The following is an 18906-nucleotide window of genomic DNA, read 5'->3' as shown; positions in this document are numbered from 1 at the left end:
AAACACAGGGGTGACTGTCTGACTCTGGATTTTGGCTCAGGTCATGATCTTGAAGTTGGTGAAGTTGAACCCTGTGTCAGGCTCTGTTCTGACAGCATGTAGCCTGTTTGCAGTTCTCTCTCTTCCCCTCTCTCTGTCCTTCCCCAACTCTCTCTCTCTCAAAAATAATAAAATAAAACTTACAAACTGAAAAAAAAAATAATAAAAGGTAAACACAGGGCACCTGGGTGGCTCACTTGGTTAAGCGACTGACTCTTGATTTTGGCTCAGGTTATGATCTCACAGTCATGGGATTGAGCCCTGTGTCAGACTCTGAGCCCAGCATGGAGCCTGCTTAAGATTCTCTCTCTCTCTCTCTCTCTCTCTCTCTCTCTCTCCTTCTGTTCCTCCCTGCTTGCGGGTGTGAACGCATTCTCTCTCTCTCAAAATAAATAAAATTTAAAATTAAAAAAAATTTTTGAAGCATTTAATAAAAGGTAAACACAGAATTTGTTTTGGTTGAAGCAGCTGTTACAGGTTTCTTGTATAAATTCAACTGTGACTCTGAAACTCTCTTCTGTAACATAGACCTTCAATCATTTCTTAGAATGCTCCTTCCTTGTCAACTGAACTTGGCTTAGAGTTGTGGCAGTGGGAATAAAGAAGAATGGGTGACAGAATTCAGAGAAGGAAAACTGGAGAGATAATACCCAGTCACCTAATCTGGGAGCCTATAAAAAAGATGATGGCTCTTGATAGCACCCTCAGTGACTATTTGAACACAAGCATATTGGAAAGCAGGAGAAGTGTCTTAATAACATTGTATCTCCAGGAATCTGGCATAGTTGGTACTTAATTTACAAGATTAATAAACTGCATGACTCTCATATAATGAGATTAATACAATGGCTTCTAAGCCTCTTCTAGCAATGCAATTCTTTGAATCCATTTCCAATTCTGATCTTAAAACTCTTCAAAGTCCTCAAATACCCCCATACAAAAAAACTTGTTTTTTAATTTTTTTAATGTTTATTTATTTTTGAGACAGAGAGAGACAGAGCTTGAGCAGGGGAGGGACAGAGACAGAGGGAGACACAGAATCCAAAGCAGGCTCCAGGCTCTGAGCTGTCAGCACAGAGCCCGATGAAGGGCTGGAACCCATGAACTGTGAAATCATGACCTGAAATGAAGTTGGACGTTTAACCAACTGAGACACCCTGGCACCCCAAAACTTGTTTTTTAAAAGGTTAAGATGGCAAATTTTATGTTATGTGCCCCTCTTTCTTTTTTTTTTAATGTTTATTTATTTCTGAGAAAGAGAGACAGAGCATGAGTGGGGGAGGGTCAAAGAGAGAGAGAGAGACAGACAGACAGAGACAGAGAGAGAGAGAGAGAGAGAGAGAGAGACAGAATCCAAAGCAGGCTCCAGGCTCTAAGCTGTCAGCACTGCACCTGATGCGGGGCTTGAACCCACGAACCATGAGATCATGAACTGAGCTGAAGTCAAATGCCTAACTGGCCACTCAGGTGCCCCTCATTTTTTTTTTTTTTAAAGTAGGCTTCATGCCCAACACAGAGCCCAACATGGGGCTTGAACTCATGATCCTGAGATCAAGACCTAAGCTGAGATCAAGAGTCAGAAGCTTAACCAACTGAGATACCCAGGTGCGCCATTAAGGAGATTTCTTTAATCTGAAAAGAAGTAGCACTAATTAATACAAGAAAACATATGAAAGTAAAAATCTCACTGTAGAAGGCAAATATATACAAGGTAGTGGATTAATACTTATAAAGTGACTATGAAGGTTAAAAGACAAAACTGGTGGGGCACCTGGGTAGCTCAGTTGAGCATCAGGCATCTAGCATCTTGATTTTGGCTCAGGTCATGATCCCAGGGTCATGGGATCAAGTGCTGTGTCAGGCTCCATGCTGAGCCTACTCCATGCTCAGCACGGAGCCTGCTTAAGATTCTCTCTCCCCTGCCCCTCTCCTTCATTCGCACACTCTCTCCCTAAAATAAAAAAAAATTAAAAATAAAAAGAAAGTAGTAAAATTAAACTACAATAGTCAAAGGATACATAAGATACAAAGATGTAAAATTCGCATTTTAACATCAAAACATCAAAAACAATACATCAAAAACAAAATGTTGAGGGGAAGAGAGTAAACTTGTAGTTTTAGAAAGTGTTCAGATTTACCCATGGGGCACCTGGGTGGCTCAGTCGGTAAGCATCCGACTTCAGCTCAGGTCATGATCTCGCGGTCTGTGAGCTCGAGCCCTGCGTCGGGCTCTATGCTGACAGCTCAGAGCCTGGAGCCTGCTTCAGATTCTGTGTCTCCCTCTCTCTCTCTCAAAAATAAATAAACATTAAAAAAAAAATTAAAAAAAAAACCTCACAGTAAACATGAAACAAAAACTTATAGAAAATACACCAAAGAAAATGAGAAAGTAAACTAAATATAACACTGAAGAAAGTTATCAAACCACAAGGGAAGAAAGAGACAAAGAAAGGGACTGAGAGGAACTATAAAAACAGCCAGAAAAAAAAATGGCAATACATACCTATCAAAAATCACTTTAAATGTAATCGGATCAAGTTCTCCACTCAAAATGAATGGGTGGCTGAATGAATGAAGAAACAAGACACATCTATATACTGCTGAGAAGAGACTCACTTCAGAAGTAAAAATACACACAGACTGAAAGTGAAGGGATAGAAAAAGATATTCCATGCTAACGGAAACAAAAAGAAAACTAGTACAGCTATTCTTGTATCAGACAAAATAGACTTTATTTATTTATTTATTTTTAAAGTAGGCTCCACGCCCAACATGGGGCTTGAACTCATGACCCTGAGATCAAGCGTCACATGCTCCACTGACTGAGCCAGCCAGGTGCCCCCAGACAAAATAGACTTTAAAGCAAAGATTGTAATAAAAGATAAGGAGGGACACTATATAATGATAAAAGGGTCAATCTAGCAAAAAGATATAACATTTATAAGTACATATGCAGCCAATATAGGAGCACTAAAATATATAAAGCAAATATTAATGGACCAAAAAGGGAGAAATTGACGACAACACAGTAATAATAGAGGACCTTCACACTCCACTTACATCAATGGATAAATTATATAGATAGGAAATCAACAAGAAAACATCAGCTTTTGGGGCACATGGGTAGTTCAGTTGGTTTAGCATCCAACTGTTATCAATAAGGTTGCTTATGTTTATGAGTAATTGTTTTATATATTTGGGGGCTCCTGTATTCAGCGCATAGACATTTATAACTGTTAGCTCTTCCTGATGGATAGACCCTGTAATTATTATATAATGCCCTTCTTCATCTCTTGTTACAGCCTTTAATTTAAAGTCTAGTTTGTCTGATATAAGTATGGCTACTCCAGCTTTCTTTTGGCTTCCAGGAGCATGATAAATAGTTCTCCATCCCCTCACTCTCAATCTAAAAGTGTCCTCAGGTCTAAAATGAGTCTCTTGTAGACAGCAAATAGATGGGTCTTGTTTTTTTAACCATTCTGATACCCTATGTCTTTCGGTTGGTGCATTTAGTCCATTTACATTCAGTGTTATTATAGAAAGATACAGGTTTAGAGTCATTGTGATGTCTGTATGTTTTATGCTTGTAGCGATGTCTCTGGTACTTTGTCTCACAGGATTCCCCTTAGGATCTCTTGTAGGGCTGGTTTAGTGGTGACGAATTCCTTCAGTTTTTGTTTGTTTGGGAAGACCTTTATCTCTCCTTCTATGCTAAATGACAGACTTGCAGGATAAAGGATTCTCGGCTGCATATTTTTTCCATTCCTCACATTGAAGATCTCCTGCCATGCCTTTCTGGCCTGCCAAGTTTGTTTGTTTGTTTGTTTGTTTGTTTGTTTATATTTTATTTTATTTTTTTTCATTTTATTTTTTTTCAATATATGAAATTTATTGTCAAATTGGTTTCCATACAACACCCAGTGCTCATCCCAAAAGGTGCCCTCCTCAATACCCATCACCCACCCTCCCCTCCCTCCCACCCCCCATCAACCCTCAGTTTGTTCTCAGTTTTTAACAGTCTCTTATGCTTTGGCTCTCTCCCACTCTAACCTCTTTTTTTTTTTTCCTTCCCCTCCCCCACGGGTTACTGTTAAGTTTCTCAGGATCCACATAAGAGTGAAAACATATGGTATCTGTCTTTCTCTGTATGGCTTATTTCACTTAGCATCACACTCTCCAGTTCCATCCACGTTGCTACAAAGGGCCATATTTCATTCTTTCTCATTGCCATGTAGTACTCCATTGTGTATATAAACCACAATTTCTTTATCCATTCATCAGTTGATGGACATTTAGGCTCTTTCCATAATTTGGCTATTGTTGAGAGTGCTGCTATAAACATTGGGGTACAAGTGCCCCTATGCATCAGTACTCCTGTATCCCTTGGGTAAATTCCTAGCGGTGCTATTGCTGGGTCATAGGGTAGGTCTATTTTTAATTTTCTGAGGAACCTCCAACACTGTTTTCCAGAGTGGCTGCACCAATTTGCATTCCCACCAACAGTGCAAGAGGGTTCCCGTTTCTCCACATCCTCTCCAGCATCTATAGTCTCCTGATTTGTTCATGTTGGCCACTCTGACTGGCGTGAGGTGATATCTGAGTGTGGTTTTGATTTGTATTTCCCTGATGAGGAGCGACGTTGAGCATCTTTTCATGTGCCTGTTGGCCATCCGGATGTCTTCTTTAGAGAAGTGTCTATTCATGTTTTCTGCCCATTTCTTCACTGAGTTATTTGTTTTTTGGGTGTGGAGTTTGGTGAGCTCTTTCTAGATTTTGGATACTAGCCCTTTGTCCGATAGGTCATTTGCAAATATCTTTTCCCATTCCGTTGGTTGCCTTTTAGTTTTGTTGGTTGTTTCCTTTGCTGTGCAGAAGCTTTTTATCTTCATAAGGTCCCAGTAATTCATTTTTGCTTTTAATTCCCTTGCTTTTGGGGATGTGTCGAGTAAGAGATTGCTATGGCTGAGGTCAGAGAGGTCTTTTCCTGCTTTCTCCTCTAGGGTTTTGATGGTTTCCTGTCTCACATTCAGGTCCTTTATCCATTTTGAGTTTATTTTTGTGAACGATGTGAGAAAGTGGTCTAGTTTCAACTAGACCAGTGGTCTAGTTTAGAGTCATTGTGATGTCTGTATGTTTTATGCTTGTAGCGATGTCTCTGGTACTTTGTCTCACAGGATCCCCCTTAGGATCTCTTGTAGGGCTGGTTTAGTGGTGACAAATTCCTTCAGTTTTTGTTTGTTTGGGAAGACCTTTATCTCTCCTTCTATTCTAAATGACAGACTTGCTGGATAAAGGATTCTCGGCTGTATATTTTTTCTCTTCAATACATTGAAGATCTTGTGCCAATCCTTTCTGGCCTGCCAAGTTTCAAAAGAGAGATCAGTCACGAGTCTTATAGGTCTCCCTTTATAAGTTAGGGCATTGGGGCACCTGGGTGGCGCAGTCGGTTAAGCGTCCGACTTCAGCCAGGTCACGAGCTCGCGGTCCGTGAGTTCAAGCCCCGCGTCGGGCTCTGGGCTGATGGCTCAGAGCCTGAAGCCTGTTTCCGATTCTGTGTCTCCCTCTCTCTCTGCCCCTCCCCCGTTCATGCTCTGTCTCTCTCTGTCCCAAAAATAAATTTAAAAAGTTGAAAAAAAAAATTAAAAAAAAAATAAGTTAGGGCATGTTTATCCCTTGCTGCTTTCAGAATTTTCTCTTTATCCTTGTATTTTGCCAGTTTGACTATGATATGTCATGCAGAAGATCGATTCAAGTTACGTCTGAAGGGAGTTCTTTGTGCCTCTTGGATTTCAATGCCTTTTTCCTTCCCCAGTTCAGGGAAGTTCTCAGCTATTATTTCTTCAAGTACACCTTCAGCACCTTTCCCTCTCTCTTCCTCCTCTGGGATACCAATTATGCGTATATTATTTCTTTTTAGTCTATCACTTAGTTCTCTAATTTTCCCCTTATACTCCTGGATTTTTTTTATCTCTCTTTTTCTCAGCTTCCTCTTTTTCCATAATTTTATCTTCTAGTTCACCTATTCTCTCCTCTGCCTCTTCAGTCCGAGCCGTGGTCGTTTCCATTTTATTTTGCATCTCGTTTAAAGCAGTTTTCAGCTCCTCCTGATGGTTCCTTAGTCCCTTGATCTCTGTAGCAAGAGATTCTCTGCTGTCCTCTATACTGTTTTCAAGCCCAGCGATTAATTTTATGACTATTATTCTAAATTCACTTTCTGTTATATCATTTACATCCTTTTTGATCAGTTCATTGGCTGTTGTTATTTCCTGGAGATTCTTTTGAGGGGAATTCTTCCGTTTGGTCATTTTGGATAGTCCCTGGAGTGGTGCGGACCCGCAGAGCACTTCCCCTGTGCTGTGGTGTATAACTTGCGTTGGTGGGCGGGCCGCAATCAGACCTGATGTCTGCCCCCAGCCCACCGCTGGGGCCACAGTCAGACTGGTGTGTGCCTTCTCTTCCCCTCTCCTAGGGGCGGGATTCACTGTGGGGTGGCGTGTCCCGTCTGGGCTACTTGCACACTGCCAGGCTTGTGGTGCTGGGGATCTGGCGTATTGGCTGGGGTGGGTAGGTAAGGTGCACGGGGACAGGAGGGGCAGGCTTAGCTCGCTTCTCCTTAGGTGATCCACTTCAGGAGGGGCCCTGTGGCAGCGGGAGGAGTCAGACCCGCTGCCTGAGGGGTGGCTCTGCAGAAGCACAGCTTTGGGTGTTTGCGCGGAGCAAGTTCCCTGGCAGGAACTGGTTCCCTTTGGGATTTTGGCTGGGGGATGGGTGAGGGAGACGGCGCTGGCGAGCACCTTTGTTCCCCGCCAAACTGAGCTCTGTCGTTCCAGGGCTCAGCAACTCTCCCTCCCTTTGTCTTCCAGCCTTCCCGCTTTCTGAGCAGAGCTGTTAACTTATGACCTCCCAGATGCTAAGTCTCGCTTGCTGTTGGAACACACTCCGTCTGGCCCCTCTGCTTTTGCAAGCCAGACTCGGGGGCTCTGCTTGGCCGGCGGGCCGCCCCTCTGCCCCGGCTCCCTCCCGCCAGTCCGTGGAGCGCGCACCACCTCGCCGTCCTTCCTACCCTCTTCCGTGGGCCTCTCGTCTGCGTTGGCTCCGGAGACTCCGTTCTGCTAATCCTCTGGCGGTTTTCTGGGTTATTTAGGCAGTTGTAGGTGGAATCTAAGTGATCAGTAGGACGCACGGTGAGCCCAGCGTCCTCCTATGCCGCCATCTTCCTCTCTCTCCTCAGCATCCAACTCTTGATTCTGGCACAGGTCGTGATCTCACAGTCGTGGGATCGAGCCTCATGTTGGGTTTGGGATTCTCATGGAGTCTACTTGGGATTCTCTCTCTCTGCCCCTCTCTGGCTCACACTCTCTCTCTCTCTCTCTCTCTCAAAATAAATAAATATTTAGAGTGTTTTTTAAAAAATGTTTTATTTATTTTTGAGAGAGTGAGTATGAGCAGGAGAGGGGCAGAGAGATAGATGGACAGAGGATCTGAAGCAGGCTCTGCTCTGACAGCATCGAAATCATGAACTGTGAGATCATGACCTCAGTTGAAGTTGAACATTCAACCCACTGAGCCACCCAGGTGGCCCAAATAAACATTTAAAAAGATAAGAAATAAGAATAAATGAAAGATTAAAATCATATAATCATCTCAATAAATGTTGAGAAAGCATTTGACAAAATTCAGCCTTCATTTATGAATCAAAAAACTCAACAAAATCAGTATACTTGACCTAATAAAGACCATATATGACAAATACATAGGTAATATTACACTTAATGGTAAAAAAGTGAAAGCTTTCTCCTTTAAGATGAGAAATAAAACAAGAATGCCCACTCTCCCCACTTTTTAATTAAAAAAATGTTTTTAATGTTTATTTACTTTTGAGAGAGAGAGACAGAACGTGAGCGGGGGAGGGGCACACAGAGAGGGAGACACAGAATCCAAAGCAGGCTCCAGGCTCTGAGCTGTCAGCACAAAGCCTGACACAGGGCTCAAACTCACAAACCATGAGATCATGAACTGAGCCAAAGTCAGAGGCTCAACTGACTGAGCCACCCAGGTGCCCCTCTCCACTTTTTAATTTTTAAGTAATCTCTACACCCAATTGGAGCTCAGACTCACAATCCCGAGATCAAGAGTCACATGCTCTTCTGATAGAGCCAGTCAGGTGCCCCTCTCCCCAATCTTATTCAACATAGTATTTGCAGCCCTACCCACAGCAATTAGGCAAGAAAAGAAATAAAAGGCATACAAAAAGGAAGAAGTAAAACTGTCACTATTTGCAGATGACATAATACTATATATAGAAAACCCTAAAGACACTACCAAAAAACCGCTAGGAATAATTAATGACTTCAGTGAGGTTGCAGGATAGAAAATTAATATACAAAAATCTCTTGCATTTCTATACACTAATAATGGACTATCAGAAAGAGAAATCAAGGCGTGCCTGGGCGGCTCAGTTGGTTAAGCATCTGACTTCGGCTCAGGTCATGATCTAACAACTCAGGGGTTTGAGCCCTGCATCAGGCTCTCTGCTATCAGTGAGGAGCCTGCTTTGGATCCTCTGTCCCTCTCTCTCTGCCCCTCCCCTGCTTGTGCTCTTTTATCTCTCTCTCTCTCTCTCTCTCAAAAATAAATAAACATTTAAAAAAAGAGACAGAGAGGCACCTGAGTGGCTCAGTCAGTTAAGTGACTTCGGCTCAGATTAAGATCTCACGGTTTGTGAGTTCGAGCCCCACATCAGGCTCTTTGCTGTTGTCACAGAGCTCACTTAGATCCTCTGTCTCCCTCTTTCTCTGCCCCTCTCCTGCTTGCACTCTCTCTCAAAAATAAACATTTAAAAAAGAGAGAGAGAAATCAAGAAAACAATCCCATTTACAACTGCATCAGAAAGAATAAAATACCTAGTAATAAATTTAACCAAGGAGTAAAAGACCTGTACACTGAAAAATATGACTTGAAAGAAATTCAAGAAGTTACAAATAAATGGGAAGCTATTCCATGCACATGGATTTGAAGTATAAATATTGTTAAATGTCCATACTACCCAAAGGAATCTACAGATTCAATGCAAACCTCATCAAAATTCCAATGGCAGTTTTTACAGGACTAGAAACAAACAATCCTAAAATTTATACAGAATCACAAAAGATCCTGAATAGCCAAAATAATCTTGAGAAAGAACAAAGTCAGAGGTATCCCACTCCCTGATTTCAAATGATACTACAACGCTATAGCAATCAAAATAGTATGGTATTGGCATGAAAGCAGACACATAGATCAATGCATTAGGAAAGAGAGCTCAGAAATAAACCCACACATATATGGCCAATTAATTTATGATAGAGGAGGAAAGAACATACAAAAGAGAAAGGATAGACTCTTTAATAAATGTTGTGCAGACTGGACGGCTACATGTAAAAGAATGAAACTGGACCACTATCTTGTACCGTTTATAAAAATTAACTCAATATGGATTAAAGATTTGAATGTTAAGACATGAAACCATAAAACTCCCAGAAGAAAACAGGCAGTAGGCTCCTTGACATCAGTATTAGTAATTTTTTTTTTTTTTTTGGAACTGGCTCCAAAAGCAAAAATAAACAAGTTGGACTACACCAAACTGAAAAGTTTCCGCATAGCGAAGGAAACCATCAGCAAAAGAAAAAGTAAACCTATCAAATGGGAGAAGATATTTTCAAATCATATACCTGATAAGGGGTTAATATCCAAAACATACTTAAAAATTCAGACAATTCATAACAAAAAATTTTTTTAATGGGCAGAAGATCTGAATACACATTTTTTTTCCAAAGAAGACATATAGAAGGCCAATAGGCACATGAAAAGATGCTCAATATTACCAATCATCAGGTAAATAAATGAAATATCATCACACATCTGTCAGAATAGATATTACAAAAAAGACAAGAAATAAAAGATTTAGGTGAGGATGTAGAGAAAAAGAAACTCTTGTAGACTGTTGATGGGAATGTAAATTTGTGCACCCACTATGGAAAACAGTATGAAGATTCCTAAAAAAATTAGAAATAGGCCTGCCATATGATGAAGAAATTCCACGCTGGGTTTTCTGTCTGAAGAAAAAGAAAACACTAAATTGAAAAGATATATGTACCCTTATGTTTGTTGCAGCATTAATTTATAGCAACTAAGATACAGAAACAACCTAAGTGTGCATTGATGGATGAATGTATAAAGATGTGGCATATAAATATAATGGAATACTACTCAGCTGTTAAAAAGAATGAAATCATGCCATTTGCAACAATATGGATGGACCTTGAGGGTACTCTGCAAAGGAAATAGGTCAGACAGAGAAGGGCAAATACTACACGATCTTACTTGTATGTGGAACCTAAAAAACAAAACAACACAAAGCCTAGACTCCTAGATATAGAAACCAGACTGGTGGGTGCCAGAGAAGAAAGGAGATTGCTGGGGGGAGATATGGGTGACAGGGATCAAGAGGTACAAACTTTCAGGACTAAAATAAAAAAGTCATGGGGATATAATGTACAGCATGGGGAATATAGTCAATAATACTGCATTAACTTTGTATGGTAATAGCTGGTAAAGAGACTTATTTTGGTGATTATTTTGCAATGTATACAAATGTTGAATTACCAAGTGGTACATCTGAAGCTAACATAATGTTGTCAAATATACCACAATTAAAAAAAAAAAAAAAAAAGAAAAAAAAAGGAAAAACCAAAAGAAAATATACCAAACACATTTTATAAATACTTTCACCAATGGCTAGTTTATAAAAACAATTTATGTTCTTCAGAAAATTAAATTAACCATTTTGATTAATGGAGCATTTAGTATATTACAAACATAGAAATATTAGGGGCAAATCAACACCTACCAAAATGTCTGGAATGATGAATGGGCAGATGTGGTTGGAGGTTTCAAGTCTTGAATTAAAAAAAAAAAAAATCTTCTGAGTTGGGTATACACGTGTATTACCAATCATTTCTAGAAAAGAAAAAGCCAAGAGCCAGATTTTAATAATAAGAAAACTGGAACTGGATAGAGACATTAACAAAGGGGGAAATTCTTAGGAAGAAAAAAATGGTTTTAAAAAAAGTACTATAAATTTGGGGTAAAATAAAACTGAGTATAAATGGTCTATATGGTAAGGAAAGAATTCCATGGTCATCTCAGCCAGCATGGATTAGAATTAAAGTGGGTGAGAGGCCATATATTTTTTTTGCCTAAAATACTCTCAGATCATTTTCTGTAAGGTTTTCTTCCTTCGAATCTTACTCTGGGAAAAGTGATTTGAAATGTTAGGGCATAGAAAACACAAAGCATAGAAAATTCCTTATCTGTTAATTACAAATTTTATGTTTATCACATTTTATTTATATTTGTGCTATGCTAGGCATCTTTTCAAGAATTCAGAGGAAATCCTATTTTTTAGAAAATAAAACTAATCAAAGATGCAGGATAAAATCAGTAGGTATTTATGCAAAGAATTAAAAAAACATAGGTTTAATATTTCAAAAATAACAAATTCATATTCACCATTTATTGATGCCCATAATGCACTATGTACTGACATCTACATGTCAAGACTATTCTAGTGATAGTTAATAGTAATAATTTAGGCTAAATAACTTGCAATATATAAATTTTGTAGTTTAATGAATAAGAAATTAAGTTATATTCCAGGCTCAAAAAAATTATAATAAATATTCAGTTTAAAATAAGTATTATCATTTTCTTATTAAGTAATGTAGTTTTTTCCCTCCTAGTTTCATTGTATAATTGACGTAGAAGTCTGTATCAGTTTAAGGTGTATAACATAATGATTTATGTATATATTACAAAATGATAGCCACAATTTTAGTTAACATCCATCAACTCACATAGTTACAATTTTTTTTCTTATGATGAGATTTTAAGATCTATTATCTCAGTAACTTTCAAATATACAATATGGTATAACAGTTTTAAATATATATTACTTAGAAGACGTATTTCTAAAGGTAAAATTCTTTGACTTCATTGTAAAATTAGTTCAATCAATGATTTATCTCAACCCAATATGACAAAATACAACTTTATTTAAATTAGTTGTGGAAGGCAAAATGACCAAGGCTAAGCCTATATATTGTGTTTCCCTACTACCTTTATGAAAGAAATGACAGCAATATTTTACCTTTGTATAGTTCATGTATCACAAAAAAGATTTCAATATTACATAAAGTTAAACTCAAGTACAGAGAAGGATCTAACAAAATTTAACATGTTAATTATGCAACATAAACTAAGATATTTGGCTTTGCAGGGAAGACACTGAATTACACCCAGATAATCATGTCATTACTTGGTAGCAATGTTTTTCTTTTTAAAAAATGTTTATGCTTTGTTATAAAAAATGCTTGCCACAGAAAGTTTATATTTGAATCTTTTGATATGGTTCAATTTCTGTTAAGTTTCAAGATGAAAAGTATCAGAGTGAGTGTAAACAGAATCCACCAGAACTATTCTTTTCATCATGGTGCTTTGGTGCTTTTGGCCTTGTCCTTATCATTAACAGATTTACAGCAGCAGCAGGACACTGTCAGCCTTTTCAAGTTTTGTCTTTTGACTTGCATTCTTTTCCTCTTCAGTGCAGTCAGAGGCCCAATTCCCACCTCCCCATCATCTTTGTCTCTGTATTGTCTTAAAAAAATTTTTTTTAATGCTTATTTTTAGAGAGAGAAAGACACACACACACACACACACACACACACACACAGAATGCAAGCAGGGTAGGGAGGGGGGGTGGGGCAGAGAGAGAGGCAGACACAGAACCCAAGGCAGGCTCTAGGCTCTGAGCTGTCAGCACAGAGTCCAATGCGGACTCGAACTCACGAGCCATGAGATCATGACCTGAGCTGAAGGCGGACGCTTAGCCAACTGAGCCACCCAGGTGCCCCTCTTTATTCTCTTTTAAAGAGGATATTACATTCTGACAAAATATGCCAGTGATGAAGTCATATTTTAGCCGTAGGATATAAATATCACCTCCTACTTTGTTTTATATGTTTTCCTCTTTCTCTGCTCTCTTTAGACTAATTAGCCCCCAGAATTGGAAATTCCTTGAATGAATCCGAATAATTCTTTATCTGAACAAGGGGCACCTGAGTGGCTCAGTCAGTTGAGCGTCTCTTGATTTTGGCTCACTCAGGTTGTGATCCCAGGGTTGTGGGATCCATGCTGAGCTTGGAGCGTGCTTGAGATTCTCTCCTTCTGTCCTTCTCCCCTGCTCGTACCTGCTCTCTCACTCTCTCTCTCTCTCTCTCACTCTCTCAAAAAACATTCAGCCTTTATAAACAAATGATTTTGACAGAAACCAGGCTCCTCCCACCTTTGTACAAGTTGCTCCTTGTTTTCAAATGCCAGCTAATCATCCATTTCACAGGACCATTCATAGATAACCTAATGCCACCTCTCTGCTTACTCCATGAAGTGATTGCTTGTGTCTGATTTCTTTGATCCGTTTGGTATGTCTGGCTTTATGTCTTTGAATATACTCGCATGTTTTGTCTCCCTCACTAGATTATAAATGCCTCAATATTAGACACAATGTGTTCTAATCAAGGACGGACAATTATTTGCCTGCAGACCTATGAATTCAAATGAAATGCTTTAACTTTTTCCTAGTTCCAAAATCCTTTCCAAATCTCTTCCTTCTGATTCCCAGAACCACAGTCCAAGTTCCTGCCCCCATTCCCTCTCACCTGACTACTGCAATCATCTTCTAATTATTTACCTAGCCTTTGCTCTCTGACCTCTGGCAATTTACCTTCGATTTCCTTCTCAGTTATCTTTCTAAAGCAGTTCTGATGGTGTCACTCCCTAGGTTAAAAGCCCTCCATGGCTCTCCACTGCCTACAAATAAAATCTCCAGCTTGGCATTCAAGGTCTTTACAGTCTGGTCCCATCCCCTCTTTCTAACCCCATTCCAACCACTTACTCCTCCTACTGTGTATTCTATGAGCTACTGTTTATCAAATACATCTTTGCACATTCCTGTCCCATCTTTCTTCATTTTCTGTCTTTCCTAAGATGAGTTTCTCCACCTACTCTCATCACGCTCTTTAATAAAGGATCCCAGCTCAAGAGGATTTACCTGGCTTGTTGTCCCTAGTCAACTTGTTTCTTCTCCGTTCCAGAGCATGTTATCTCCATTTTAGCATTTTCCATTTATACTGTGAGCAACTTTAAGACAGAGATGATGATTTATTTATCTTCCTATGGCTATAGCGTAGCAAGTCAAGTGGGAGGAAGAGAATAATTTCCCTAGGAAATGAAGGAAATACTGCTAAAGACACAGGTAGGGGAAATTTCCCAACTTTCTTGGAAGAGGTTCAAATTCTTTAATTATTGACATCCACCTTACTTGAAGTAGCTTCTTGGAATTAAGAGTTCAGAGAATCTCTGGGGCACCTGGGTGGCTAGTCCAACTTTGGCTCAGGTCATGATCTCATTGGTGGTGGGTTGGAGCCCCACCTGGGGCTCTGTGCTGACAGCTCAGAGCCAGTAGCCTGCTTCAAATTCTGTTATCTCCCTCTCTCTCTGCCCCTCCCCCATTTGTGTTCTTCTTTCTCTCTCTCTCAAAAATAAGTATTAAAAAAAAGTTCAGAGACTTTCTAATAAAAACTGTATTTTCTAGAAGTCAAGTTTGTAACTTTCCTGACATGGAAATTAAAACTCTAAATCAGCCTCATCAAGCTCAAAAAATCTACAGCCTGCCTCCAGGAACCAATTAATTTCTTCTGTGCAACCCCACCTAGCTATTAGAATTTATTAAAATACTACATTTAAGTCAAGATAACTGTGATCTCTTATTTGATCAATGGTGCAGTATTGTCCTGGGATCTACATCTAATCTTGCCACCACTGGTCAATTGGCACGTGGCTTTCAGGACACGAGCCGTCAGAAACAGCTCTGTAATTACTTGTGATTACTTGAGTCGAACGATTCCGGGCCTATGGTGGTTATTTCGCCTTCATTCACCATTAAACACTTGATTCTGTGCCAGCAGGATGTCCGGGTGCTTGGCCACTCGCACCTCGGAGGCCGGCCCCCAGGGTCGTGGCCTCTCCGAACCAACGGTGGTCAGAGGCAAGCCGGCAGCATCAGCCGGAGGGAAACGAGGGCTGAAGTTGGAGAAGGGGGCGGACAAGGTCCGCCGGCCCAGCGCCGCGACGCCTGGCGGGTGTCAAGGCGAACCTCAACGCAGCCACCCCGCTGAGCCTCAGCACCCCCACGCCGCCGGATGCGCTCGAGGCGGCCGCGTGCGGCCAGGCGCCCTCCCGGCGCGGCAGTGGGGGGCGGGGCTGGGCGCTGCGCGCGCCGGCGCGTGGAGGCCGCGGGCGGTGGCGGAGCGCGCGCGGCCTGGGAGGGGCGCGCGGGGCGGAGGCGCGCGGCGGCGGCGGCGGCGGCGGCGGCGGCTGCGGCCTGTGGCGCCGTCACCGGGCAGAGCCGAGCGGGTCCGGCTAGGCGCTGCTGCCGCTGGCCAGGTGCGCGGGGACGATTCCAGGCTGCGCCAGGGTCCGGTCCGCCTTCCCGCCGCCGACGTCCTCCCGTCTGCGGGCCGCCAGGGTCCCGTTATCATGTCGCTGAGGCAGCGCCTGGCCCAGCTGGCTCGCCGTCTGCAGGAGCCGCAGAAAGTGGCCCGTTTCCAGCGGCTGTGCGGGGTGGAAGCGCTGCCTCGCCGCTCCGCCGCTCCCGCCACCGATCCGAGGGAGGATGAGAAGGCGGAGGCGCCCCTAGCCGGAGACGCCCGGCGCCGAGAGCCGCAGCCTGGGGCGTCTGCAGGCCCCCAGCCGCCCGGGAACGACCGCAATCAGTGTCCCGCCAAGCCCGGCGGGGGCGGCGGCGCCCCCAACGGCGTGCGGAACGGGCTGGCGACCGAGCTGGGCCCGGCCTCGCCGCCGCGCGTGGGGGCCCTGCGCCGCAACTCGCTGACGGGCGAGGAGGGTGAGCTGGCCCACGTGAGCAACTGGCCGCTCTACTACCTGTTCTGCTTCGGCACCGAGCTGGGCAACGAACTCTTTTACATCCTGTTCTTCCCCTTCTGGATCTGGAACCTGGACGCCCTGGTGGGCCGGAGGCTCGTGGTCATCTGGGTGCTGGTCATGTACCTGGGCCAGTGCACCAAGGACATCATCCGCTGGCCGCGGCCCGCCTCGCCGCCCGTGGTCAAGTTGGAGGTCTTCTACAACTCCGAGTACAGCATGCCCTCCACCCATGCCATGTCCGGCACCGCCATCCCCATCTCCATGATCCTCCTCACCTACGGCCGCTGGCAGGTAAGGGTCCCTTGTCTGTCGTCTGCTCAGCCTTGGAGAGTTAAACTACCCAGAGTTGTCTTCACTCCCCGCAGTTATGTTAATTTGGCCGTTCCCCTCCCAAACCTCTCTTTCCGCGGGATTTCACAGTCCCCGCAAACAGGCCTTTTCTAGGTTTTAAAAAATTAAATGATCCGGGAAAACTTAAGAGACTTAGCTGTCAAACTGTATTCTAATAACAGTGCCTTTCTTAGAACCCAAAGGAAACGCTATTCGTGGAGTAACATTATCATTGAGCTTTGGTTGAGTTTTTAAAATGGTTTTAATTCTTGTGATGCACAGATATAATTGTAATTAAGTATGATGTTCTTACACTTAACCAAGACCCAGTTTCACCATAATGATGCCTTGCCCCAGACTAATTCTGCCAGGCCTGGGTAAAGTCTTGAGCTTTATTTACTGAGACAGTGTTTATAAAACCGTCGTGTAATTGCAAAACAAACATGGTCGTTCGAGGCTATGAAGAAATGAATTTTAAACGAAGGCCACTGTTTATGGAAGTGAATGGAACGCAGCCTGAGTTATCTTTTTTAGGGGTGTGGCTGCTAATTTGCTGTTGGATACAAAGTTTAATTAATCTCCTAAATCACTGATTTGTAGTATCAGTTGTTGAGCTATTACAGTATTACTGTTTCATTAGCTTTGAAAGTGCATACTTTTATTACAGTTTTTCTTAAAATCAGGGCTCTTGGTCAGACTAGTGGGTTTATAAAAATGACACGTAACGACAGCAAGGACAGCCTGACAATCGGGGATGAGTTTCTAATGGGAAATATCTTATATTTTGCTTCCTTCTTTTGGCCTCCCATTTTTCACTCTTTCATGTTACTTAGGTTTGAATACTGATTCTCTTTTTTATAGAAGCAACATTTATTCTTAGACTGGTATCTTGTTTTATCCATCTTTTAAAAATTGTAAGGAGCTTTGTTCCTACTGTAGACCAGTCCCTTAATTTAAGAATAAACTTAGTAATCATGGAGAATCTAAAGAATTAGACATCCTCAAATTTTTTTTTTCCATCAGAGCACGAAATCATCTTAAATTGAGATATACTCAATTCTGTGTAAAACTCCCATTATGTTAAGCTTACTCATGCCAGATTTAATTGCAGTATAATGTCTTATCCCCATGGGCACTTCTGTGCAGTACATCTCTCTTACAGTATCATGCAAAATATGTAATGTGCAGAGTAAGAATGACAGAATTACGACAGAAGAGTACCATGGACAATTATTTTTTCCTATTTAGCCAAAGGCGACATAGGTGATACTCAAAATTGTAAAATAGTGCTGCCTATTTTGCATGAAAGATAAATATCATGTTTTATTTGATCTAAATATTTTAGAATTTAAGATTGTCATTGATTTATGTTTGGCATATTTACTGGTTAGCTAATGATGTTTGTCTTATTTTCACGAGACTTTCAGGAAAAAACTGTAACTGTAGGGTCTTTTATAATTCCTCAATGAGTAGCTATGTTGCATGGTGTTACTATTAGAGTCCAAGTAAAAAAAAAAAGGTTATTTTTTGCTCACTTATTCAAAGCACGTGCTAACAGAAAGTCTGAAAACTGTACTGCTGATGATTTATGAATTGTAGATATTGGTATTGTAATATTTCAGGGTTATTTGAATTCTTAGAAAAAGCTTACATTATAGTTTTGGACAACCTAGTATGTTTAATTCAAAGTTTGAGGAATTCGTATATCGTACAATTTTATAAATTTAGCTAGACACGACTTTAAAAATCACCTACTCTCAAACTGTATTTTACATATGTGGAGACTGAACTATTAGAATTAATCTTGTAAAATTAAATTTCTTATTTTAGATTTTTTTACTTTAAATTTGAGTAAACTTCTAAATTCGAATAATTGTTTATCTTTTGGTTATAGAAGAAAGGCTCCCTTGTATGGAAGTTCTGTGTTTATAAATGTTTTTAATAACCTACTATGAAAAACAAAATGCTTTTTTACTTTTTACTTTTTTTTATGTTTACTTTTGAGAGAGAGAGACAAAGGTGAGTGGGAGAGGGGCAGAGAGAAAGAGAGACACAGAATCCAAAGCAAGCTCCAGGCTCTGAGCTGTCAGCACAGAGCCCGTCGCCGGGCTCAAACACATGAACTGTGAGATCATGACTTGAGCCAATGTCTGATGCTCAATTGACTGAGCCACCCAGGCGCCCCAACTTTTTTACTCTTTAAAAAAATCCTGTTATAATTGAAAACAAAAGTACCTTCCTTTGCTTAAGCTGTTTTGGTCCTACTCTCTGTCAGTTAGTATTGTAGTAGTTTGGAGGCTTATATTTTCAGGAGTGTGTAATGAAAAAACGATACTGGAAACTGGGGTAAGAATTCAGCAATGAAAGCCTGGTGTTTTTCTAATTAATAGTAGTTTGGGTTGATAGTCCTGTCTATCTGCTGGGCCCCTAGTGCTTATTCAGGACAAGTGTGGTTATTTCTATATGCCTGGGATGCTGAAACATCTCTGGAAACAG

At 41.3% G+C, this 18906-nt stretch overlaps 1 protein-coding gene and 1 long non-coding RNA gene across 11 annotated transcripts in view; one reads left to right on the top strand and one right to left on the bottom strand.

Annotated features, from left to right (window-relative positions):
* The window catches only part of LOC107180860, a 78238-nt gene extending 62902 nt beyond the window's left edge, over positions 1 to 15336 (bottom strand). For all 10 annotated transcript variants that reach the window (XR_006218908.1, XR_006218905.1, XR_006218899.1 and 7 more), the window contains exons 1-3: positions 15015 to 15336; positions 14186 to 14355; positions 10928 to 11037 (exon numbers count right to left, since the gene is read on the bottom strand). This is a non-coding gene — a long non-coding RNA (uncharacterized LOC107180860). The remainder of the gene's footprint in view (positions 1 to 10927; positions 11038 to 14185; positions 14356 to 15014) is intronic.
* Positions 15337 to 15501: 165 nt separating this feature from the next.
* SGPP1 (sphingosine-1-phosphate phosphatase 1) overlaps positions 15502 to 18906 on the top strand; it is a 35174-nt gene continuing 31769 nt past the window's right edge. Inside the window, exon 1 of the mRNA XM_007095335.2 lies at positions 15502 to 16371. Coding sequence (XP_007095397.2) covers positions 15673 to 16371 — 699 coding nt within the window. The 5' untranslated portion in view covers positions 15502 to 15672. The remainder of the gene's footprint in view (positions 16372 to 18906) is intronic.

This window comes from Panthera tigris, chromosome B3 (genome assembly GCF_018350195.1).
Source record: "Panthera tigris isolate Pti1 chromosome B3, P.tigris_Pti1_mat1.1, whole genome shotgun sequence".
NCBI lineage: Eukaryota > Metazoa > Chordata > Mammalia > Carnivora > Felidae > Panthera > Panthera tigris.
This window is presented reverse-complemented; position numbering and strand designations above follow the sequence as displayed.